The sequence below is a fragment of the Centroberyx gerrardi genome, chromosome 18 (assembly GCF_048128805.1).
Source record: "Centroberyx gerrardi isolate f3 chromosome 18, fCenGer3.hap1.cur.20231027, whole genome shotgun sequence".
Classification (NCBI taxonomy): domain Eukaryota; kingdom Metazoa; phylum Chordata; class Actinopteri; order Beryciformes; family Berycidae; genus Centroberyx; species Centroberyx gerrardi.
In genome coordinates, this window is record NC_136014.1 from 9,006,481 (window position 1) to 9,032,423 (window position 25,943).

The 25,943-nt window shown below is 42.3% G+C and overlaps 2 protein-coding genes across 8 annotated transcripts; one reads left to right on the forward strand and one right to left on the reverse strand.

The window, feature by feature from the left end:
* Positions 1-623: 623 nt before the first annotated feature.
* pum2 (pumilio RNA-binding family member 2) lies at positions 624-22,100 on the reverse strand. 7 transcript variants are annotated; one of them, XM_078289898.1, is made up of 23 exons: positions 22,027-22,100; positions 19,758-20,121; positions 16,075-16,143; positions 14,638-14,743; positions 14,192-14,379; positions 13,938-14,110; positions 12,350-12,674; positions 12,155-12,248; positions 11,870-11,977; positions 11,557-11,702; positions 11,081-11,201; positions 10,511-10,651; positions 9,412-9,714; positions 8,656-8,883; positions 7,852-8,119; positions 7,409-7,538; positions 7,118-7,252; positions 6,824-6,961; positions 6,485-6,610; positions 6,087-6,158; positions 4,938-5,059; positions 4,134-4,326; positions 624-3,120 (listed from the first exon to the last, which is right to left on the reverse strand). In XM_078289898.1, exons 1-23 carry the CDS (start codon positions 22,038-22,040, stop codon positions 2,989-2,991), a joined length of 3,696 nt encoding a protein of 1,231 aa, XP_078146024.1. In that variant the 5' UTR covers positions 22,041-22,100; the 3' UTR covers positions 624-2,988. The 7 variants fall into 7 exon arrangements, with proteins under 7 accessions (XP_078146024.1, XP_078146025.1, XP_071775200.1 ...); XM_078289899.1 differs by having other exon boundaries at positions 7,124-7,252; positions 9,412-9,717; XM_071919099.2 differs by having other exon boundaries at positions 9,412-9,717.
* Positions 22,101-22,578: 478 nt separating this feature from the next.
* LOC139927094 (rho-related GTP-binding protein RhoB) lies at positions 22,579-25,536 on the forward strand. The gene has a single exon (XM_071919101.2). It carries the CDS (start codon positions 22,750-22,752, stop codon positions 23,338-23,340), a length of 591 nt encoding a protein of 196 aa, XP_071775202.1. The 5' UTR covers positions 22,579-22,749; the 3' UTR covers positions 23,341-25,536.
* The last annotated feature ends 407 nt before the right edge of the window (positions 25,537-25,943 follow it).

A 25,943-nucleotide genomic window follows, 5' to 3' on the forward strand; every position in this document is an offset into this window, starting at 1 on the left:
CAATGCTTGATTGAAGTGCAAATGTGGTGCAAGAGTAAATATTCTTGAAAACTGAGGTTAAAGTATAGTTTGATTAGTTTGCCTTCAATAAACAAGTTATTTTTCATTTTCAGTCCAAATAGTCTCAAAGGGGAACACATTTTAATAATTCCTGTGGTCTAGGACAGTCTAATCAATATTTGTGAAAAGACTCTCCCCCAAAAGCCAGGGAGCAAAGGTACATTTGGTTTCTCCAAATCCCTCCATTAAATGTTATTTTAATTTCAATTGAACGTTTAAGATAGTTTCAGTTAGTTTTCAGAAGTAATGTACCGTTTTTAGTTTTATTTTGTTTTTAAAGGATTTGACATGTTTTTGTAGAATCCATTTTCTCAACATAGAAAATTACTATTGATGTATTGATAGTTAATGCAAGCTGCTTTGATTACTAGTTTCAGTAGAGAGGACAAAAATTGAAAAGAATTGAACTGACTTATTGCTCTTCGTTTTGGAGACTTATTACAGAATTAGTTTAGTTTCAGTTGTTGACATTTGAATTTTCATTTCACTTTACTATCCTTCCGTGAACAGACTAAGGTCTGAAAGAAAGCACAGAACACGGGTCAAATGTTAGAAGAACAGTTTAATCATACATAGTCACAATTCTGCTTCCAAAAATGAGTTCTTTTTCTTCATCTAACATCTGGAAATGTACATAAGGCCACCTGAAAATGTACATGACTTTGACAGTGTGACAAAACTCATATGTTCATATTTATATAATTGACAATATCTTACATTGCTTTTGCTTACAAGGTAGTAGCTGTTCCAAAATACAGCACTCTTCTGTACAAAAATAATTCTTGTCATATCCTGTGAAGTTTCCATGGTAGCAGAGAGGACTAAACGCAGCCTCATTTTAAGTACAGAGCATCGGTGGTGTTTTTTTTTTTTTTAAACTGTCACACATCAGAAAGACTATCAACAGAGGATGTTACAGCTCCAGTACAAATAGAGGCTGGCCTTTCCCATAAGATTAAAAACAAAAACCATGCCAGATTGTGAAGCCATAAAAAGATTTTTTTTTTGTTTAAAATAACGCTTGATCAAATAAAACTGTATACATTATATTCAAGGGGAAAGGAGTGATGAATATACACACATCAAAATGCACATTTTTTGCCTTTTTCCCCCCAAAAGTGTAAAAGACATCCCATTTACAGCATCAACGTTTACAAATGTACAACTGTACAGACGAAATAAAAGCATCACTACAAATTTAGCAAGGCCTGTCAAACACCACAACTAGACATTTCAATTAAACTAATAAACTTACACTTATTAACTGCACATATACTACATGTATTCTACAATTATTCATATGAAGCAAAAAAGCCATCACTACTAGCATTACAGGTGAATTGTATAGCTTTTGATGGCCCCACCGGCCTCCACCAACGCACTTGCATACCCAACCTAAATAAAAAAAATAAAAAAATAAAAATAAAAAACAGAACCACAAGAGGTTCTTGCAACATCCCTTTCTCCCACTTATCCCGCCAACTCTATTCCATTCTATTCAGATGTACAAAGCTGGGATAAGCACCACTTCACGACAACTTTGCCTCCTCTGAACTTCAGGCGGTGGGGGTCCCATCGTTGCTGCAAGCCCCCGACCCAAAAGCAACAATTTACTCATACATAAAGATGCTATACATTGCTAAACTACTTCTATGCAAGAGATGATATTCAGTACATAAAGATACCGTTTCTAGGGCAGTGTTCATCTCAAACTACAAGACAGATAAGATGTTGCACAAAACATGATAAAGAAAAATCATTCCAAGTATTAAAACCTGTCACAGCATGCCAATGCATACCCCGCTCCCACCCGCTATCCCGCAAAAAGCCCCCACTACGGTCATTTCATGTTAAGATTACACCAGGTTACACACCCACTATACAACCAAACCTCATGCTCTGCTACTATAAGTTATGTTCATGGTAGCTTTTATCTGGCGTAAACCCCGAGCAAATCATTGGATGAAGAAGAGTAAGACAGCTGAGTTGGGGCTCAGTGGATGCAACAGCATGAGTTTGTCAATCTGCACTGCTTAGTACCGACACTGTTCATCTAATAGTTAAATCAGGCAGACTACTAGCTGCTAGTCAACAGGGGAAGGGCGCCCCCACTCAGCTAAGAAAAGGAGGCAACATAAGAGGCAAGAGAAAGCCGCCACTGGATGACACTACCCCAAACTACAGCACAGCTCTCCAAAGCCAAGCGCGCAAACCGGTCTCGAAGACCTATGGGTGACCAACTCATTGGCACGAGACACATAGTAATCATCTGTGGACGGAGGGGTTTGTATCCATCCATACTATGTAGTGCTATTTGAAAACCAATCCATCAGCTGCTTTGGCATGGGCAACACTTTACCGTGCATGGGGATCATGTAGAAATAGTCAAATTGCCTGGCTTTTAATTAGAACAGCTGACATAATAAGTCTGGTTACAAAACAAATGGAAAATTTCTCAAAAGGATTCACTCAGTTTAGCCTTATAAAGTCACTTGCTGGTGTAATTGTAAGAATTGTAAATTTCAGCAAATGTGTATAATTGTTTTTTTTTTTTTTCTACAGAGAATTTACAAGGTAAAAAACTAAATGTACAAGATAATATGAAAACCAGTCAGATACATCAATTACATCATAAACAACGGGCTTGTGCTTTACCCAGGAGACGGCCTGCCGGCTGTGCGCCCCCTGGTGGCCGCGTCGGGGCTCTGCACCGGGGGGGCAGAGCGGCAGGGGGTCAGACGTCACAGCATTCTTAGGTGAAGTTGAATTATGTCGTTTTTTTTTTTTGGTAATTCCCCAAAAATGGGACAACAGAGGGTGTCAAAGGTTAACCCCTATGGCTAAGGAGCGTCTTTTACAGAACAGGGGGGTTGGGGGGGCTCCTACTCCCTCTCTCACTTGTACAGGGGTCCCGGGACGTCAGCGCGACTACATGAGGCCGTTCGTGGGGCCGCCGATGGGACCCAGGTCAGAGCCGCTCTTCATGTAGTACTTTTCTAGCTTGGCCAGAATGTGCTTCCCATAGGTGTACTTGCGTAAGGTGGCAATGTGAGGCCGGATCTATAAAAAAACAAAAAATGAAAAAGGCAGAGAGGGCAAAGGTCAGCAAGTTCAAACTCAATTCTTGCTTAACCTCAAACGGCGAAAAAACCCATTTCACCGAGTCCAAGACAGATCATAAAAGATGAGGGGAAAACACAAACAATTAATAAACATGTACAAATCCTTTATGTCATTTCTGGGACTTCATAATTCCCTCTTGGCATGTTGCCATGTTTTTCTGCTCAGAAAAGCTATAAAAAAAGGGATAAAAATAAAATTAAAAAAAAAGTAATTTGGATTCGCTTCACAGTTAGTTAACTTCAAACAAAACAACTTTTCTGATTCTTACTATATCTATTTACCTACAGAGAATTTATTTGCAGGGCTACAGTGGCTAAACTAGTAGTGTAAGTAGTGTTTTCAGAACCTTTTTTTGAGCAGCTGAGCCTGGCAAACCTGAAAATGGCCATGCAGTGTAAAAGTGGCCACTAAATACATTAAAAACAAAACAAAAAAAAGATGCGAAGAATGTGTGTGAAACAAGCTATAAAATATCTTCTGGCAGATCTACATTAAGTGAACCAATTGTAAAATTCTTACTTCAGAGAATTTAGGAGATTTCTGACTTAACACATCTGGAATCCCTCTGCTCTAATATTTCTAATATTCCTCAAATTGAAGGAATGACATCTCCAAAGCCTTTTGGTATGATAATAAGGTCTTTTAAAAGACGCAAGAGCTGTCATGTGGCACTTTAGTCGACAACTGAAACTCCTCATTTTATGCCACATTCTATTTATAGCCAAACAAGATTATTTTTAGGGTTTGTATTCCAATACTCCCAGCTCCTTACTCCACACACACACTATAGGTACATTTCAAGGAGAAACAAATCTAAATTTCTGACTCACATTTTTCATGCAGTCCCAGTAATCTGAATGTCTGAAGGACTAACGTCTTGTAACAGTTGTGTGCACATGAGCCCCCTTCTCCCTTTATCTACATACACATACATTTACTAGTTTACTAACCTTGTGCATGATGATCTTGCGCTGAGCCGGTTCTGCCATGTCAATCATCCTCTGGACAACATAGTTGGCGTACTGGTCCTTCATCATGGTGTACAGGGCGCTGTGGGGGCCGTCTTTCTGGCAGCATACTTCATCTATCAGCAGGGCTCTCTCCGCACGCGATGAGTGGATCACACACTTCTCAACCACGTTACTGAGGAAAGACACAGAGAGGCTACTATTACACATACAAGTTCATTGACTTACAGCACTGGCCAGTCAGAGTAGTTGCTTTATGTTTGTTCATAATGCATTGGTATCGTGGTTAGCCCAGTGGAGCCTGTGTAGCACTCATGGTAATGTAAGGTGTGTTGGATGAAAGTGTTCACCATATGGCATGCTATGTACGCAATGGATAACTAGCTTAAAATATTTTTTCATACAAATAAGTAAAATTTTGTTCTACTCTTACCCATAACACTAAATTACACTCAATTTAGATTTGTATCAAGTCGTCAGTTAAAGACGAGGCTGACTCAGCATTTGATTACCATTTTCCGTATTGGCTTAGCTGTGCATGTGTTTTCATAGCATCAGCAAATTCAGACAAAATGGTGTGTGCAAAGCAAGGACAGCGTTTTGGTTACTGATGAAACCTGCAACAATATATAGCCTAAGGACTAGGTTAGGTGATGCTTTGATAATTAACATACTCCTGGAGTCATTGAATAAAAAGGCCTCATGGTGTATGAAATATTTCTTAGTTCTATCTGCCAGTATCAAGTTAAATTTCCATTCCTGCCAATAAGACAGAACTTGGCTTACCTTGCAAATTTGTGCTGGCTCAGGACAAGAACCTTTCCGCGAACCTCTGCCACTATCTTGCTCTTATCCTCTGGTCTGCCGTGCTCCAGCACATGCTGAATGACGTAGTTGCCGTACTGATCCTGCAGGAGGCAGTGGAGGTGTGCGATTAGGGTAGATAGCCGTGTCGATAGTCATTAAATCGGAGAGAATCAACGTGACACCCTTTATTCTCATGGATGCTCATGCACTGCTTTTCCCCATTGGTCCTAACTGATGTGAGATAATCATGCATTTCTACGATGACAGATAGACGAATGAGTGACACCCCCATTTGTAGTCTTACACCAAATACCATTACGTCATCACTGCGGAAGGTCAGACAAAATAGATGCTGCTGGTTTGGAGTATTGTTGACCAGACAACACAACTAACAGCATCTTTGCCCCTTCAGAATGGGTGATAGACAGTTATGGGTGTGATTTTAGTGAAGAACTTACACTTGAAGCAGTGTGGCAAGATGGAGACAAAACCTCACCTGACCAGGCAAATAATAACACTCTGAATTGATTTTGTTATAGCAGGAATTTGCTGGGTAAGTAATGTTCTGATCTCACTATTTTAATTTGCCTTGGAAACCATTTCCTGTCAATCTGCTTTATTGAAAATGTTTGAACAAAACTAATTTTGTTCTGGGGCTTGACTTTAGGTCTCAAGTACTCAAAGTCAAGTTAAAAAAGGTGTTTTGAGCACTATGTACATTGTGGTTGTCCAAAGTGTATCAAATTGCTCTTGGGGAGCTTCTACCAAGCAATTTAAGTGAAACCCGGTGGATGAAAGGAGCAAAACAGATTGATCAGGAGACGCTGTAGGCCTAAGAGAGGGATTAGCAGAGAGCAGCGAAGCAAGTGCCTTGTGAATCCTCTGTGGGGAAATAGCCTGATTAAGGCAAAGCAAGAGGGGGAGAAAAGGCGGAAGGAAGGAGGCGGCGACGGGGGAAGGAGGAAGAGGAGGCTTGCTCAGCGGGTTAGAAGGAGGCCTGTAGAAGTGGGGAGTTGGAGGAGATCTATCTACATGTTAAATCAGACTCTTTATAGAAGAAAAAGATAAAAAAGGGAAGAAGGAAGGTAACACGGGGACATCCGCGAGAGGGAGGCAAATTGCTCTGACCTTGAACAGTGCATCGCTGGACACTGTATAATATGTTTTGGGTGTCATCTCCAATGATACGCCTTGATATTTCTAGATGGAATAAGTGGGGGGGCAGGGTGGATGTTTAAATATTCATATCACAGGTCAGATTAAAGAGTCAGAGTAAATGACAACTAACAGCATATTTACATTCATCCTTACCATTATCCTTACACATTGCATCTAGCAGACCACAAACTACACAGCAAACAATGACACACTAGAAAAATATGAAATGCTCAAACAAGGAGGAGACGTGCACATCAACAAGACAAGCACACAACTCACCAATGATCAATCACATCTAGCAAACATGATACATCTGGAATGGGTTTGGGCCTAGAAATGAGACCAGATGCGAGGCCAGATATGCTTACCTGGCCAAGCTGTTCAGAGTGCTGATGCAGCTCCTCCAGGATGGGCAGAGTCTGCTCCTGGGTGCAGTGCTCCAAAATCCTTTGGATCACTCTGCATCCATATGGGTGGGTAGAAAGCACAAACACCTGGGAGAAGAGGGGAAGAGCAACAGCAAATCAATATACAAGTAGTAGCATAAATACTGAATATGCAGTACTCAACAAGAGGTAGCGAGGTTGGTCTATTTTGAAACTGACGGCAGCGTGAGTGGTGATTAAGTTTCCATCTCCACCAACACAAAATGTAATTATATGAGCAATGATTGGTAGCTGAGCATTTGCTTCCAACAGTGAACCCACCTGGCCCTGGAAGGCATCGATAATGAACTGTAGGGCCTGAGGCTGGACACACTCGATACACTTCTGCACCACATGGTTCCCATTCTGGTCCTTCACACACTTCAACACATGGCCATCCAGCTCACGGACAATGTCGCTCTGAAATGGAAGGATTTGAGGGGGGGGGGGGGGGGGGTCGAGGTAAATTTGTGCTGTAACAGATTGAGTTTAAGGGTGGCTGGACTGAAAAGGAAACCCCAATTAAAAGAAAAAAAAAAGGGAGCAAAAACGTTGTTAAAAGGAAGTCTCACTTACAATTACCTGCTGGTCAGAGGAGATGGACTCCAGGGCTTTCTGGATGACTCGGCAGCCATACATCTGCAGAGCCAGGGGGAGGACGTGCCCACGGATACGTGTTGCCAAAGCCAGCTTCTGATCCGCACTCCCAAACTGCATGACAAAACGCAGAAACCCAATTCAACACAATGTAATGCATTCACTTTCACGCCCTTTGTGAGCTATATAAAATAGAGGCAGTATACTAGCTAATCTCATGCTGCTATTATTCAAATGACATCTTTTATGAACTCTGATAACCGTCCCAACCTCAAAGAACTTTTGGATGACATAGTTCCCAAACACATCAGTCATCAGCTGGTATGCCGCTTGCAGAATCTCTCCAAACACCATCTGCCTCTCAGCAGGAGTGGCCCGCTCCAGCTTCTGCTGGATAAACCTAGCAGAAGAAAGAGCCGAGATGAAGAATGAACAAACAATTCACATTAAAAGATCCCAGTAGACCGAGACAGACCTACCCTATTTACTTGTAAAAGTGTTGCATTTATGAGAGCTCACGCTGAAAAGAGACATATTTTGTGTGGCAGACTAAAGCTGCATGTTAAGCTAGATTCAGCTTGTTTACACAGAAAACCCTGTTTTTGGCGAGCGCTTTCTGTGTCAAGTAAAATGTCATGTTTCTACTGGTGTAAATACAGCAAGAGCGAGTGTATACGCGTGTATAAACAGTTTGTTATGTGTATCCCAGCCACCTGGATCCGTGCTGGTCCTGAGAGAACTCCACCATGTGTCCTGGCAGGTCACGCAGTTGGAGGTTGGGGAAGCGGTTGTTCCTGAAGTCTTCCAGTAGACGGCTGCGTCCGGACGGCATGACGTCAGAGCGGCTGTAGCGCGGTCGAGACGGAGGGAACAGCTGGCTGCTGGAGTTGAACAGGCTGGACGTCCCGCCGGTGCTGCGGTACTTGGCCTCAGCTCCGGGGGCCGCGGAGATGTAGCGCCCGCTGCCGTTCGTCAGGCCACCTGGGATTACAGGAGGGGAGATAATGACTGGACGCTGTGGTGGTGGTGGATGAGCTCCATGTAAAAATCTAACTGCAAAAGGTTTTTGTTTGTGGGACAGCATTGTGAGCGACCATGTGATCTTAAAGTAATGTATAATACTCAGTTTGGAAGAAAAACATTAAATTAATTCATGTTTTTAACAGTGGGTGCAGCTATGCCACACACTACCCAAATGATGTTATCAGTACAACAGTTGGTTCTATGATAGTTATTGTTTTGTAGACTGCCATTTTGCCAATTATAAAATAAGGGTCAAAATAATGCAACAATGCCCTTACCAAATGATGTTAGACATTCACAAACCCAAGTGAGTATTTCTATTTAATCATAAATCGCTTTGTTTCATATTGTGAAACACACAAGCATTTCCCTTTGTATAATGTTGCTAAATACGGTTGTGAAATATGAAATATGATAATTTGGATGTTTCATGTCCTTTTTAAATCACAGTTCTAACAGAAATCATTCACCATTCCCATGAATATTAGGCTTACCTAGGTGAAGGCTGGAAGAGGATCCATGAGAGGAGGGCAGAGAGGGTGGGGGGGTGAGCGGGGAGTGGCCCGGTGTTAGGCCAATGGGGCTGGGTGAGGAGGAGTAACCCAGGCTGTTGTAAAAGGGCTGGCCGATGGGGGTTAAACTGCTGCCGCCGCGTTTGTACAGGTCAGAACTTGCCAACAGGGAGTCTCTGCGAGATACACTGCTACTGGTAGAGCTGGACACTGCAATGAAAAGGACAGAGAAAAAGGGTGAGAAAACGACAAGCAACAAACAAGTAATCCTGAAAACACATCCCTGAAACACAGCCAGCCAAAGCCCAAAAAGACAGAACGTTACCCAACAATTTCAAATTGAAAGCAACTGAGGACAAAATGTTAAGATGCTCCTCAGAGAATTTTATTTTATTTATTTTCGCCTGAGTTCTGATTTATATATATGTCCTGATATATTCTCTCAGTGTACATCTAGTATATATTGTAAATTGTATTGCTAGTCTGGTTTTGCTTAACTACTACTGACTAAAGATGAAGCAATGGTGCAATAGGGGTGGGGCTCTGTTGAAGAATGACTGAGGGAGGGGAGGGTGAATATATGTAAAATTGTATTGTCATTTGTATACCCCTTGGAAAAAAATAAAATAAAAAGACTTTGAACAAAAAAGGATGCTTCTCAGAGAGAGAGAGAGAGAGAGAGAGGTGAAAGAAGTTTAACTCTTTAACTCCCATGCAGCCTGGTGCTTAGCCACTAACCAGAAGAGCCGAAGCCTCCGAGAGCAGAGCCCAGTCCCACGCCGAGGGAGCCTCCGGTGCTGCTGAAGCCCAGGGAGGAGCTGGGCGGCGGCTGGGGGGCAGAGGTGTGGGAGAACAGGGAGCTGCTCTGGGAGGTAGCGGGGACCGACCCCGAGCCGTAGAAGGAGCTGGAGGGCAGGCCGCTGCTGGGCGGGGGAGGCTGCTGCTGCTGAGGCTGGGGTTGGGGCTGGGGCATGGAGCGGTACAGCCCGTTGGCCGGGGGACCGGACATGCTGTTACCGGAGCCGGACGCCGACACCGCAGCTGCTGATGGAAGGGGAGAGAGAGAGGTGGAGGGCGAGGGGGAGAAAGGAGAGGTGAGGTGGTCAGATGGACAAAGAGGCATTGCTGTAGCTGAACCAGGTCAATACAGCCCAGAGTGGTACCGATTAAGTCAGAACATAATGAGTCAAAACATAAAAAAGTAGGGTGACATTAAGGTTTAGTATGAGCCTGGCAGACCCACCATAATGGCCTTGCACTTTGACATAACGCACCACTGATGAAAATGAAATTTCTCTAGGGTATAATCACTTCTAAGTAAGATGACACTGGAAATCAAAATTGAGTTTCAAGTAATAATTTGTGACATTTTCATACAAATAAATGTTTATTCTGCTACTCTTTATTGCCAATTAATATAACACCATAGTTATTCAACCTATACCCAATACATGGGTGACGTGTTCTACGTTTCAGGCAGCAGCAGCAATGGTTTGTTTGGAATAAATAGAAGAACTTGGTATTTATCATGAGCAGCAAGAAAAAGATGTCACAGTTGTGGCAACACTGTTTAATTGCCAAGTGATCTCTGGGAACTGCAGTGCAAAAACACCACAGCAATAATTACTTAGCACCAAAGATATTGCCAAAAAAAACAACAATAAAATACAACGAGGATCTCGTGGGTTACTACTAAAAGCACCATCTGGTCAAAATACTTACTGCTTATTTCATTTTTTTTTTCTAAATGTGATAGCCTTTAGATAAACCAGATATTTCTATAGCCTCTCCATCCACATATTGAAACATCTATAGTGGGAGGTGAAAAAGTACTCACCAGCCTGTGCTGCTGCAGGGTTGATGAGGAGTGGGGTCTGGACCAGGCGGACAGGCCCACCCAGGCCGGTTCGGGCCCCGGGGCCCATCACCAGGGCTCCGGTCTGGTCGTAGTACGCTGCAGGGGCCAACACCTGATAACCTGAGGAGATATGGAAGAAAGGCAAGTGGAGACGGCAATCTGATTATTACAGGTTGGCACCTGCCAACAAGAGAGGTGTTTTCTGGTGTCCTCACACAAGAAAGAACAGCAACTGGTGATGTGTGATAATAATGAGAAACTGGATAATGACCGTAAACCAAGTTAGTCTATTATGGCTGGCTACAGAGTAGATAAAACATGCTCACTGAGTCTAGGCTGATCTCTTCACATGCTAATCCATGCAACCTAGGAACCCTGATTAGAGAACATCAGGTAGTGAAGACTGATCCAAATGTGAAATGCTGATCAACAAATAGTTTTCAATATTCTTTGGTGTGGTTTTGTGAAACTACTTGGCATACTTGGTCAGGTATTAGTATCTTTGGGTAAATGGTATTATGGAGATAACCAGTAGAGTTGTCTACTGACCTGGCATTCCAGCGTAGGCCAATGCGGGGTTTGCAGCAGCTGCTGCGGCTAGAGACTCCTGCTGGCTCTGTTGGCCCTGCCCAGGTGTGAGAGGACGCTGGTTGGTTCCTGTGCGCATCACCTGGATGAGAAGGCAAGGATATTATCACACCCACAGGCTGCCACACTACAGCATTACACGTTGAAAACGTTTGCAGGGCAAGAATGACAGCCATTACATTTTCAAAAATCCAGTGTGAGATCTCTTCTGTTAACACATCACATACGGAAGTGGTTGTCGCTAATCTTCCCTAAATTGCTGTTTAAATCCTTACAATCAGACAGATTATGCCAAAGCACAAAACAAATCTTATCTAATCTAGACATGGTACATTTCAAATTCATGAAAAAAGGAACAGTATTTTAAGTACAAGACAATCTGGAAGACAAAGCCAGGTTGAATACATACACTGCTCAGCAAGCATTATAATTCCTACCTGTGGTTGGCCTGGCCCTGGTCCCTGATTGGATGCCTGCTGATTAGCCGAGTGATTGGCAGTAGCTGCAGCCTGTTGCTGGAAGAGGTTGGCCGGGTACACGCCCCAGGGAACACCGTAGTACTGTGGTGGAACCACTGTAGGGCCTGAGGAAAGACATTTAGACATGGCACATATTTCATACAACTGATATATGTAGAAAGTTTTTGCTTGAATTTGACACAATTGCACCGTGTATCGAAAATATTGTTGCATCCCAATCAGGGATTAAACTGAACAGAGCACAAGGAAGGAAAATGTGCCGTGTGTCAACCTGCAAGCGTAGCTGCTGCTGCCAGCCCAGCGGCAGTGTAGGGATCGGCTCCAGGGGGGGCAGCGTTAATGATGTAAGGGTTTGGCACAAATGCAGGAGCTAGGCCAGCTGGGTAATATGAGGAACAAACAATGTAATTAATATTTCCATATCAAATCGCATTGAAATGGCTATGCAACAGTAAATTCACATAGCATGCGACCTAACTTGAGCCCCACAAAGCAGTTTAACTATATTACAAGACATCTACACACCTAGCAAACACGGACAAACAGGCTGGCTTACCAAGATGCTGCTGCTGGGCTGCAGCCAGGGCATACTGCTGTTGCTGAGCCGCAGTCAGCTGTTGAACAGTCAGGTGATTGGATCTCTGGAACAACTGGTAAAAACAACAAAAAAAAAATAGTTAGGCAAAACTGAGTTAGGCATAGTCACACCTGATTAAATCTCTTATTAGATAATGTTTGTAGTTCAACGGACCTGCTGCTGGGAGTTGTAGTCGAACAATCCCATTGGGGTCCCAGAGGAGTCCACCTGAATCTGGTTCCCAGCATAGTCAAACTGGAGGGACTCCACGCCGGCTTGCTGCTCCATACCCCCCATGTTCTGGGCCTCCTGGTTCTGGAAGTCCTCAGTCGGGGCCTTGTTCTGGGCCGGGTTCTGCTGCTGGAGGGCGTGGGGGTGGTGCTGGTGCTGGTGCTGGTGCTGGTGCTGGTGCTGGCCCATCATCTCCAAACCGGTCTGACTGGGACCCATCCTCTCCACGGCCTCGGTGGGGGAAGCTTGGCGACTTCCAGGGGTTGGGCTGGATGAGCAAAGAAGTTATCAAAACATCAGTGATCACGCCTTGTTTAGTACAGACCTTCATCACAGTCAGATACAGGGCCTGGCAGGAGCTGAGACCCTATTCAGATAAAGCTTTACACCATGCGTCTAAATTCACTTCACTATTAACATTTAGACATTGACACCATGTTTTGCTCTTAATTTAAATTAAATAATAACTATAAAAAGGTTCAAGTGCAGACTGTCCAATTGGGTTGTAAATGCCTTCCAAGTTCAGCCTGACAAACAGTTCAAGAACTACAGTCCTTTTCAGGGCGCCCAAAAGGCATTTTCCCCTCATCCATTCATAAAGTAATAATTTCAAAGTTTTTCCTGTACAATGACCTATAGAAGTCTGCAACTCACATAAATGACCAGACTGCATCGTATTGCCAGACTCTTTGCAGCTCAGTATATATCATGGGGAAGATTCAGCTGCGATTCCACTTGGCTCTAAATTACTCTGACAGCACGGAGCATGTGGTTGGCTAAATGGTTCAATACCTCAAATTTTAGTCAGCCTCAAATTGCCATAATCCTGCTACACATATTTAAGATAGACAAGAATGATTAATCACAACTAATTTCCCCATTGAAAACACTTCTAGAAGTCATTGTGCATAAATAAATTTAGACTGCATACTACAAACGACTACTTGTAAATAAGCACATTTCCTATGATAAATCGGTACATTTCCAGGTTAATGTGGGTGGAAAACACTAATCAGTGATGCCAGGCTGTGCCACAGTACTCAAGTGGCCGACCATGCATCCATGGCACAGAGAGGGCATCATTTGTGTCCTCGACAGCACTGTAGTCATGCACCTGAGGGCATTTTGATGAATAATTCAGTGCGATTAGAATATTGACTGCCTAGTGTTCACCGACTATTCAAACATATGTATTTCTTCAACACCATTTTTTTTTTTTTAAATACAAAGAATGCAAAAATCTGCCATAACATCATGGGGACATCGTTATCATAATTTTTGATCCGTTCAAATAGCTATGGTCATTCTGAAATGGTAGGAACATGAAAAATGAGGACTGTGGATGATTCATGATATTAAATAACCCTCAAATTACAGTTGACGGTCTCCACTTAAATCTCACAGTCACTATATTATTTCACATTCAAAGTACTAAGAGCATTGAGCCAAAAAAACAAACAATGTGTTGCTGTCCAAATACTCGTGGACCTCAGTTAATGTCAGTGTGAGGAAACTAAAAAGAAAAACTTACTTGAAGTCTTTGCAGTCTCTGTCCATGCCATTGAGCAGGCCTCTTCCATTGGCTTTAGAAGCGTCGCTCTCCTCTCCCACCTTCATCTCTGGGTTCTTGTCCTCCTCAAAGGGGGATGCCTTCTCTTGGCCCTCGCTCTTCTCTCTCCCGTCTGGGTCAGCGTCTCCTCCACCCTGTAATCACAGAAAAGATAAAGTAAGACTATGTGCCACCGCTGTGAATGTGGGAACGTAGCGCGCGATTCTGTGACTTACGTAGCCACCATTCCTGTAGCGGCCATCCATCTTGTCACCAGGTGAGGAGCTCAGGACGTACTCCACCATGCTCACCCCCAGGCCTCCGCCTTCTGAGCGAGGTGACAGCACCGAGTTGGCGTCGCCGTTCCCGTGGAAACTCTGGCCGGGTCGCCGCTGCACCATGATTGGCTGGGATACTGAATGATCTGAATGGAAAAATGGGATAAACGTTGTAATAGTCCAGTTTGTGTATATACAGATGTGCAAAACCCAGCTAGATAAAAGGCGTGACTATAAAACAGTGGGGAAGGCATAGTGCTAACTCTGATCACATAATTGGGCTGATGAAGGATGTACTGACAGAACCCAATTCCTAGCATTCAGATCTCACAATGAATTTACTATCTTGAAGAAAAACAAGCTGAACGAAAACAAGAGACGCAAACAAATGAGGAGCCACTCACGAGATGTTCCCCATGCGTTGTCCCTCCACTCCTCTCCAAGAAGCATCCCTTTCCTTCCATCCTTGGCCAACTCATCAGAATCCCAGAGCTTTTTTGCTGGCAGAAGCTGTAAGGAAAAGACATTTTTCTAAGCATCTAAGATTACTTCATTTTGTTTCCATACATATATTAAAAGATAAGATCAACAACGTGCAAATGTTAACATTAAATACTGTGTAAAAGCCTCCATATCAAAGTTTGACTCTACGACATTAGACAGCACAAAAACAAAGTTCATAAACAATGGAAGGCTACTGAAAAACATTTTTTTATGATCAATTATGCTTCATTCAGAATATTTTCAAATGGATATACAGGGTTCCCACACGTTTTCACTAATGAAATTCCAAAACTTTTCCATGACCCCTATTCAAATTTTAATGACTAAATTACAAAAAAGGTAACCATCAACTACACTAGCTTTAAGCGTTTGTTTTTCACTTTAAAATAAAGGATTATAATATTATTTTACCTGTCAACAAAAAACAGTCAGCAAACAACATTGTCCTCCAACAGAGAGGTCTAGCCCTCTAGCCACAGCTTTGTGACATTTGACAGTATTCATGAAAAAAAAATTATTAACTTCACATATAAAATTTCAAACTTTTCTCCCTTTTATCAACTTCTCCAGGCCTGAAAAACACCATTTTAAAATTCCATGACTTTTTCCAGGTTTTCCAGGAGTGTGGGACCCCTGGATATAGCTAGGGAGAGAAGTGGTTGGCCCTTTGAAATACGCTGCCATAAACAGCCATGGCTTATTGAAAACTTGGTATACAGTGGTTGGTTTGTAAGCTTGAGGTTTGTTTATGAGGTTCTACTGCAGTGTAGTCTTGGTTAGCCAAACCTTTCTCCTCACTGCATGTCATTTTGGTTTAGCGCTGCAACTGTCAAGTTGGAATGAAGGTAGAAAAACTGTAAAAATCCTGAAAAGGTTTGTATTTCTTCAACCAACAACAATCCAGAACTATGTTGTCCATGGGTGGCATTTAAAAATTGGGCGCTGGCTTGTATATGTTACGGTAAATGTGTGTGTGTGGGGGGGGGGGGGGGGGGGGAATGGTAAATGTATACATTTACCAACAAGGCGGTAAATGTAAACATTTCCCAGGTTAAATCTGGTACATGTGTACATTTCCCAGTTAATGCCAGTGGAAAACACTAGTTGCAGTAGTTCCACTAGTTCTGCTCATATTAACCGAGAAATGTACACATTTACCATGGGAAATGAGTACATTTACAAACTCTACAGTATATGTGCACATTTACCAATAAATGCACATTCACCATTTTCCCACCTTTACTGTAATGTATGCATGCAAGAGTTTTACTGCCCTTGCATTTTGCATCCACATAGTACACAGACACCTGGTTATGATGCGAGGACCAACACCTTACCTCTCCCATGCCCCTGGACTCCAAAGCAAGAGCTTGAAAGTCATAGTTCATTTCATCCACAGCACGGACCTGAGACAAAAAGGAGGAAAAGGTTTGAGCTACACCATTTCACATGCTGATTTTGGTTTAAACCTAAGTAAAATCACAAGACCGTAAGCAGAACGCTAAAAGCACTGAGTACAAGGCCACAATGTAGAGACAGTGCACATTACATTGGCCCTGCTCATCAAGGGGGAAAACAAACTATAGTCTCATCTTCTTATTCAACTATAACTATAAAATGAGACCTACAGTGTTTCAAAGCTCTACTAATATGCTACCAAAGTGTTTTTACTACACAGAGGCATTCATCATGGAGCTGCTTAGGAATATAGCACAGTGCAACCACTTTATACAAAAAGTTTATCCGCATTCAAACAGAATCTATGCATTTAAGTTGATGCTTTCAGGATATGTTCACAATTATTAAAGCGACATTGTTCTGTTAGCAACAACACATTAACCAAATCCAGGATCAGCATCTCAAAAAACAGTTTTACCTTAGTTTGTCAAGTAACATTTATAGACCTTGAATGGAATACAACACACCAAATTCAGTTTTGAAATGTGTTACTCTTATTCCTGATTAGCTATCCTATCAGTGAAGTACAGCTCTGTCAAGAATACATTTTACCAACATAGAGATATGACAGTTACAGTATCCAGAATGATTTTGTAGGAGTCACTGTGCATTTTCTGGTTTGGGACTGATAATGCTAAAATTCATGTGGATGTGAAAAGGTCACAAAAACATAACAGATTAGAATCTTGCTGCTCTGACATTTAGCTATGAGACAAAGATGTTCATAATTATTGTTACTTTTGCATGGCATTCTCCCTTTATATTATGTTACAGATTTGCAGTGTACAGTTGCACAGCTGCCACTAATTTAGACCACATAAAATATAACCATAACATCTAAAAACACTCACTGAAATTAAACAAAGTCAATGATACCATTAATGCTCGATTATGTTCACTTTCTTAAGAGACTAGTGTAAATAAGCAATGTCCGTTAACCTGTTCCATGTTCATCGGCTGGTATCAGGTATCAGCCATCCCACTACTTTGGGATGACTAATGCCTAACACTACAAAAACTCCCTGCCCTCCCCACCTCTTCAAACACGGACACACTTCCCAAGACAGCGTCTCTTTTCATCAGGCCGAGTGATAACCCCACACCTAATCCCACTGTATACACGCAGCCTGGTTGAACAAAGGTCTCAGACATGCGTGGGGCAGGGGGACCCAACTAAGGAACTGAGGAAGGACCTTGTTGCAATCAATGGATTGAGCAAATCACAATGGTGCCAGGTGTATCGCCACGCGAATGATTAGAAGGTTGGCCCCAAACCAGGAAATGTGAACATTTTTAAATCCAATCTGAAGATTTGTTAAAAAGAAACACCTTTGAACGGGGCTCATTAGTTCAACTCAATATTGACTGTTCTCCATCCCCCCCAATAGTCTCATGATTATCCTGAATGCTGCTGAGAACATAAAAATTTACATATCCATGTCCGTTATAAAACTAACTGCACTGCAACGAATTTCCATTCATATGACAGATATGAGCAATGAAACATGGAAAATGAGATTAAATAGGGAGACGAAGTCAATTTCACCCTCGCCCGGCTCTGGTTGACTCCCGTCTATTCTGTACATTGTAGATTACTTGATACAAGCAAACTATGAACCGTACGGTTCCCAATCTGAAATATGTAATAGGCCAAAGTGTGATATTTACTCCTTGGCCCAATTTCAATGGAATTCAATCGCTAAAACTTATGATTAAGCGTATTTACGTTTATGGCACTACACTTTCCAGCATCTGTTCGATACAATAAGGCACAACTTCCTAGTCTGGAATGTTCCAAATACGTAGCGGGGAAATTTCCATGCAAAGCTAACATGTCAGTGACAAGCACTCATTTGAACTCCCCAAAAGCATTAACTGCTTAGCTTGCTAGTTAACCTACTAGCTAACATTGCACAATGAATTTTTTTTTAGCTGCAGATAGTTATGATCTTTGGCTAGTGTACACCATCCACTACCAGAAAGAAGCTATCATTTTGGTACGCTCCTTATGGTGAAGAGCGGGAAATGTAGTTCCATAACTGCACTTGTAAGTACACAATTTGTATCCAAGCCTTTTCTATCAAAAGTTGTTTTTTTGTTTTTTTTTAAATGTGTATGGCTCGTAATTGCTTACGTAACAGTGGCCGCCACAAGATATTAATTTGTTTAGTTGCAATACAATCAAACATTGATACAAACAAAAAGCTATAAGAAACTGGTCTGAGAGACAGTCAGGTACATTCACTGTTGTGGTGTTAGTGGTAGCTTCATAGCAAGCTCAGCCCAGTGTTTCCTCTACATTAATTATGCAGTGGTCATCCCGTTAGAAAAAAAAAACAATACAAAAAGAACCCTCTATTCTTACTGCACCCTCTGAAAATTTTAAAACCAATGTTAAAAACAAGTGATGGCATAATATACGCATCAATTAAGTGTTTGTGAGCTACAAGCGGCTTTGCAATTGGAAATGGGGCAGCACCGGGATTTGAAGCCAGACCCCAAACCAAAATACCCCCTGTGCCCACTGCTACAAAAACAACAACATAAACAAACACTGCAGTCAGTCAGATATGTGAAGGCTACCAAAATGCCAATGGGTCATGTACACCAAGCATGACAGTTCCCTGATTAACCACTCAGCTCCACTTTTATGTTACTAAACCTAATGGCTAGTGCGTGAGCAAAAAGGTTGGGGCAAGTTGTGCTCAGAGGAAAGAAATTTTCACTGTTTGTGGTGGTGGCTAACTTGTTAGCAAGCTTTGCTGGTGAGCTTAAAACTGCTTTAGCATTGTGAATATTGAAACACTCTAGTTTAGCTCTTTTGTCAGCATTCTGAATGCTTCAAGAGGGCGATGCTCCGAGTATCTTGACAGAAATTGACAGTGCTTTGACCATGGTCCCATTTGGTGCCTACGCTCTGCCTCCTGGAGTGCCAATTCATACCTGAATACCGTGGTAACAGAGGATGGGTATACATTTGAAAGAAAAACTGAACCAGAAAGCCTTTAACTATTTGGACATGATCTATTAATGCAGGTACCCAAATGATACCAGCAAGTTGTTAAGTCAATAACAAGGAAAAAGCTCTGTGTGAAACACATGATATGACTAAAAGACAATTTGACATCCAAATTCACCACTTTTCCAATGTAAATTAATCTAACCTCTACTTGGAGCTTTCGTGGTTATTCCACCAATGGGAAGAGGGCAAAGGGAAGGAGTGTCCAATTCTGAAAGGCATGAGTACTATTCTACTGACATTGTGCAAAACAAAACAGCACAATTGTGTTCTTCCATTCTACACTTACATTGTGTTCCACCCATCACTGTTGTCACGTGAAAACCTTGTAACTCGAGTCTTGGTGTTTTTCACATTTTAACTTCAGTTAAAGGATTACGTGCTCCTCTATCGGTTTAGAAAATTCTTATGAAACCTAAAACCCCATTGGACAAAAGGCATGCATAAAAATGCATTGGCAATCTCTCCATGTAGCCTGCACTAAATTGAGTTACCCTGCAATGACTGGCCTCAGTTGTTAGGGCTTTGACAGAACACTTGTACCTGATCAACATGATTGCCATCTCCAGTTGGCCAGCGATGCTTGCTGGGCGCACAACCTCCGAGCTGCTCCCCAGGCTGCCTCTGAAAGAAGTATCCAACCGTGGCATCATCCTGGGATCGGCCACTCAGCGGAGGCTGCGGGGTACCTGGGGTAGGGTTAGCACCTCTGTCCATGCCCTGTAGATGTGGCCCTCCAGGACCCTGTCCACCTCCCCCGACTGTGGCTAGGGGCCCTCCGCCATGAACTCTGACACCCCCAGTCTCAGGAGCACCATTTGCATGCAGCATCCCACCTCTTGTCTCCTGCCAGGCCACGTCATTCATACCTAGGATGCTGCATGGAACGCTCATTCCACGGGAAAGCCTAAATAAGAATATGATAGAGTGTGGAAAATGATGAGATTTACACAATAAATTTTAGAAGGTGGCATCTAGATTAACCTACTATAAGGCCCAAAATATATTTGAGTATTTAGGCCTGATGACAGAAGAAAATGCAATCACATTAGGGCACATATTCCTATTATGTAAATTTTCACCAGTTCGGTGCATCATCATAACATAGATAATTGACTTTGGCTGATTACAAGTGCCTGATTGTCTACCAGGATGGTGGTGTGACAAACGCACTCACGACTATCTGGTTTAAGTTACTTTTTTTCCTCAATGCCGCCTGACGCCGATCTAGGACCCACAGATGATTACTCACGAAAACATTATTGTATCCTGATTGACTTGAAACTAATGAAAGCTGTGGTACATGTGGCCTTCGTCGCTGACTGCTCTATGAGCCTTATATAAACAAACCCAAGACAGCTTACGAAGTAGCTGGCAGGGAAGGCTGCAACCAGGAGGCTAGAAAACTACTCATTGATGTAAATGTCCTCGCTGGGATATGACTAATCCCCGGGACAGTAACTCCGTATCGTGGTTCTTTTATGCTCGTTGAATTGTAATTGATGTTTCCCCGAATGTCCAACATTTCATTGCTAGCTCAATGATGTTGGGGTTAATTGGGAAGAATAATTTTGGCAATCGCAGACCTAGTGATCTGCGACTGAGCGAAGCAAGAAGACAAAACAAGTGGCTGACAATGATGTTGATGGCTTGTAATGATACCGAGAATGCTAACGTTATCGTTTGCCTAGTGTTAGCTGGTGATCATGTAATGTAATACGCTAACAACGCTAACATTGATGTACAGATGATTAACATGTAACATTAGTAAGGTACTTGGCGTCAACTACCCAATGAAAAGGGGTAATTGGGAACTGTAGTTGTCTTTGTAAAATTAGGTTAACATTTACGTTACTGACTGTTCCAGCAAACCGACGTGCCCTGTTGGCTAGCCTTTTAGCAAGCTTGCTAGCCAACATTGACGCGTTAGCTAACCTAGCCAGCAGGTCCGCATTTAGCTAATCAGCAGACTCCTACCTTTAACTGAACATTTAACGTTGACTTCAGACGATTAATTGTTAGTCAGTACTATCTCCATTACCTAGTAGCTATATTCTTGGGTTAATTCATATTGCTCTTCACGCTAGCTCAAATCGGACATGTTTAGCGTTAGCTAACGTTGGTTACCTAGAGTGATAGCATTAGCCTTACCTCTTGGCTAACCAGCTAACGGCAGCAGGCCTGTTGTTCTGTTTATTATTAGACAGCTACGTTAACGTTAGATATAACTAATCTACTAGAGTGACCATTGAGTTAACGCTACAGTAAATTGGTTAGCTCTGTTGTTAGGTGGGGAAGACAGGCGCTTGTTTTCGTGGCTCGTAATACCGCCTCGCTTATATCTAACAAGCCAAATAAACTAAAACAGCTAACGTTAGGGTTAGCAAACGCTAGTTGCTAACTTGGTGTTGTGTGAGCTAAAACATCAGCCAAACACTCACTGGCTAAACAACATGGCCCCCCTTCAAGTTCCAAACAGAGGGGCCTAAACCGCTAAACAAAAGGGGAAATACTCACACACCACGGCAATCACGTTTAAAACAGTCGCTGTGAATAGCGGTTATATTCGATTTGGTCTAATAAATAGAGATACTCACGCGTTGTCGTGTCGAGAGAGGGTCTATGCTTGTTGCACACAGTCAAGCCAAAATCTATATTGTTTTGTTTCCGTGGAGAGCGGTGATTTAGCAAGGCTTGAACGTGTAGTCAAAGCTAAGAGTTTGCCTACGCTAGTGCCCCCTCCCTGTATATAGCGTAAACTACGTAGACCTGCGTAGAACAATGTCAACCAAAATGTGATATTTCAACGTACCTTTTGTACACCATGTAAAAGTGTAAGTCTATGTCAGCATTTATTTAATTTGCTTTACGGTTTACCAAGGATGTTGTAAATTAACACGTTTCACGAAGAGCCCGTCCAAAAGCCATGCTGCTGCTGTAGAATTAAATCGGCATCTAGGCTGTTTGAATGAATCTTTATTAGCCTAGATACTAATTACATGTCGTGGCCAAGACAATGAACTCAATGACTAGAGCGGCTAAGGCGTGTAGCTTTTTTTGTTTGTTTTGTTTGACGTGTGGAACAATGTTTCAATAGCAACTGCGCTCATAATATGAGTCATGTTAAAGGGGAATTACAAAAATAATGTAGCATAGCCTAGACCAGTGTCCATCATGCAGTTATACTTGGTAGATTTTAGCTGATCCTGGGTCGGGTGGGTCCTAGTGGTACATGACCCTCCTCTACATCAGGGAAAACCATGAGATCCAATCACCTCTTCCTTTACAAACTGTGATCTCACCTCCCTATTTCCGATTGGATTGCTATATTTAGGAAAGCACTCCTGCGCTTTATAAAGAAAGCGCCGTTGTTACTGGTAAAGGAGCTGTAGTTGGGAGACGAGCTCTGGCTACGGGAAAAACTCAGCCCAGTCTCTTTTCCTCACAGGCTATAAAAGCAACGGAACTGGATACATTAGGCTACATTTTCATTTCGGATGTTACATTTGTACAATAGGCAGAAAAGAAGCAACAAATGGCAGATATACGGAAGAAACTTGTCGTGGTGGGGGACGGCGCGTGTGGGAAAACATGCCTGCTGATCGTGTTCAGCAAAGACGAGTTTCCCGAGGTGTATGTGCCAACTGTGTTTGAGACCTATGTGGCGGACATAGAGGTGGACACCAAGCAGGTCCAGCTGGCTCTGTGGGACACGGCGGGCCAGGAGGACTACGACCGGCTGCGGCCCCTGTCCTATCCGGACACCGACGTCATTCTGATGTGCTTCTCCGTGGACAGCCCCGACTCCCTCGAAAACATCCCCGAAAAGTGGGTGCCAGAAGTCAAACACTTTTGTCCGAACGTACCCATTATTTTAGTCGCCAACAAAAAAGACTTGCGCAACGACGAGAACGTCAAGAACGAGCTGTCCAGACTGAAACAGGAGCCGGTGAAGACGGAGGACGGGCGAGCCATGGCCATGCGCATTGGCGCATATGACTATTTGGAGTGCTCCGCTAAAACCAAGGATGGGATATGGGAAGTGTTCGAGACTGCAACACGGGCAGCCTTACAAAAACGACAAAAACCAACTAGTAACTGTGCCAACTGCTGTGTCCTGTCGTGAATGGACGCTGTCCGGAGAACTCCGACGTACAGCCGAGAGGTTTTCCCCGCTGGGACCTCCTGGTGTCTGAACATGCATGGGCAGTGACCGTAGTTTGGATTCTTCCTGCAATCAGATGACCTTGGTTGAACCAAAACTAATGACTGAAAAGAAGTTCGCTCTAAAACACCCGATAATCAGCTGGTATCCGGGTGTCTAAAATGTACTGGTGACAGCATGTCCTCCATAGGCCACATGATCCTAGTTGTATGACTGGGGCAGGGGCAAAAAGGACAGACAACAAGCCACCACCTAACTTCAGTGGACGCTGTCTCCCCTAACGTGGTCATGGCTTCATGGTGATGAACTGAGGCTAAAGGCCAGCTTTCGAGCCAAGGTTTCAATTGCACAACAGTGTTGTCTTTTTTATTTGATTTGCTTTGAAGTGTCTGCCTCACGCATTTCTGCCAAGGTGATTGTTGTCATTCAGCAAGGCAGTCAAATTTGCACTCGTTATTTATGTCCACTTTGTATTGTAAAATGGCTATTACAAGTTTGGGGAATTGCTCTGCAGCTGGACACATTAGCACCCAACCCAATACTCACAAAGTATGGCAGAGTCAAAGCAACAACGTCCATGGTGTATTATGCTCTGTATAGTTGCTTCTGCTGTTTTATGCTTTTTGAATAAAGACCTAGCTTACATTCATGGCCTATGTGAGCCCATATGACTCAAGTTTGTAAATTGTAACCATGTCCAAAAGGAGTGTTTTAGATACTTTTTTGATTCCACAGTATTAAATGCCTGGATATTGGTTGTTAATGTTATGTAACAGGCTGAATTCTAACACAGGTCAAAGAGACTATACATCTACCAGTGTTGAAAAGGGATAACCATCCTGTCCAATTTAGGTTTACAAATTGTCAGGGATATATTATATTACAGTTATATGTAGTACAATATTAAATGACCAGAAATTAGTGTTTATAGGTTGCTGAGTAACATTATGCTTCTACCCCAATTTTCATGCTTCGTGGTGACCAGAGTGACAGGCTTGGTTTTGGGAAAAGACATGTGGAAAAGAAGGAGGTTATATAGGGACAAAGTGTCCTAGAACTAGTGTTACAGCACAATAGGAGGAAATAAGCTCAGAAGCCTGAAAAAACAAGGCAGCATGAGCTGAGCAAGCATGAGGACAAGAGGACTGCTTTTCATCACAGCTCACCTGAACAAAAACACTTGAGGCACTGAATGCACCAGGTTTCTGCAATCTGTAAAGTGATGACAATTCTAGCCCATCCTGTAGCGAAATGTGTTGGCTATCAAAAAGACTGGGAAGACTTGGTTGAGTTTTTTTTATTTAGCTACAGCTCCATGTACAGTTATGTGGGCGATATTGTCAAGAGAAGGATTAGTATGTGAGTGATTCAGTATTGCTCAGTGAAACAAGTTGTGAAAGGAGGATTCATGAAAAGACAAGTGAAGAACTCAGTGGGCTACACCAGAGCTTTATGAGCCAATCATACACACACCCTAAAGTCATCTAGGCCATTAAAAATTTGGATGGAAGTAATTACAAATTGTCAAGTTCCTAATACGTTAATGTGAACATAAGCAACAGAGATCAACTTATTTCACACATGTTGAATGAGTTCAGCTCAGGTTCGCTGTGTGTCCATACCGAAGTGTTGCGTAACTGTTCTCTTATAGTGGTGGGAGTGCTTGTTCAAATGACAGCTATGAACATCAATTGTGGAGACTATTGCAAGGCAACTGGGGATCCTTTTTACAATGTAAAAACCATGGTGGATTCACAATGTATAAGGGTGTTAAGGTTATTCTGTTAAGGGTGAAGTTTCAGTAACAAATACTTGAATTTTGTCTTTTTGTGAAACATCTAATGTTTTAATAACTATAGCTGTAGCTCTATGGTTGATTAAACAACCACAGGATCTTTCATGCCTGTGTAAATCCAGCCAGAGTTACGATGGTGTAAAAGTCACATTCTTCCTTTTTCTCTGTTGCTGGGCTTTTTGCTGACTTACAGGACAGGAATGCATTGTACTGGACAGGTTAATGTTCCACCCCAGGCCCCCCCACCGCCCCCTCTAATTTCTAATGTTTGATTATCGTACTCAGTTCAATTATCAGACAATATAATTTTTCTCTTTTAATCTTGCTATGTCCTAAATAAAGGCTTTTAGATTTTCTGTCAACAGTAGAACGCCTTGGACTTTGTTTAGAGTGACAAAAGTTTTACAGAGGACAATATAACATTTTACAAGGTTGAGTCAAACTTTTTTCAATTTGAATGTAATTTTCATTTTGTTTCTTCTCAATAGCAGACAATAAAACAATAGATGGCATTGTGGAGTAAAAAGAAACCTCACCTACACAACAATACTGAAAATCAGTGAAACATGTCTAAAAATGTATCTTTGCATATTAAATTATGACCACATTAATGTAATAACACCACACATTCTAGGTTTGACTTCTTAAAAAGAAACAAATGGAAAGAACAAGTGGAAAAACAATACAGAATGTAAGGGAACAGCCAATAAATAGTTTGTTCTGGAACAGTCAATAAATGAATCAATGTATGTCTCCATCTCTACTCTTC

Coding starts and splice junctions, on each gene's coding strand:
- pum2 (XM_071919099.2), bottom strand. Junction 11,202..11,556: donor CAGGGCCAGGCCAACCACAG/GTAGGAATTATA, acceptor CTTCTCATCCAG/GTGATGCGCACAGGAACCAA. Junction 9,718..10,510: donor CCCTGCAGCAGCACAGGCTG/GTGAGTACTTTT, acceptor CCCTTCCATCAG/CAGCTGCGGTGTCGGCGTCC.
- LOC139927094 (XM_071919101.2), top strand. CDS start 22,750: ATGGCAGATATACGGAAGAAACTTGTCGTGGTGGGGGACGGCGCGTGT.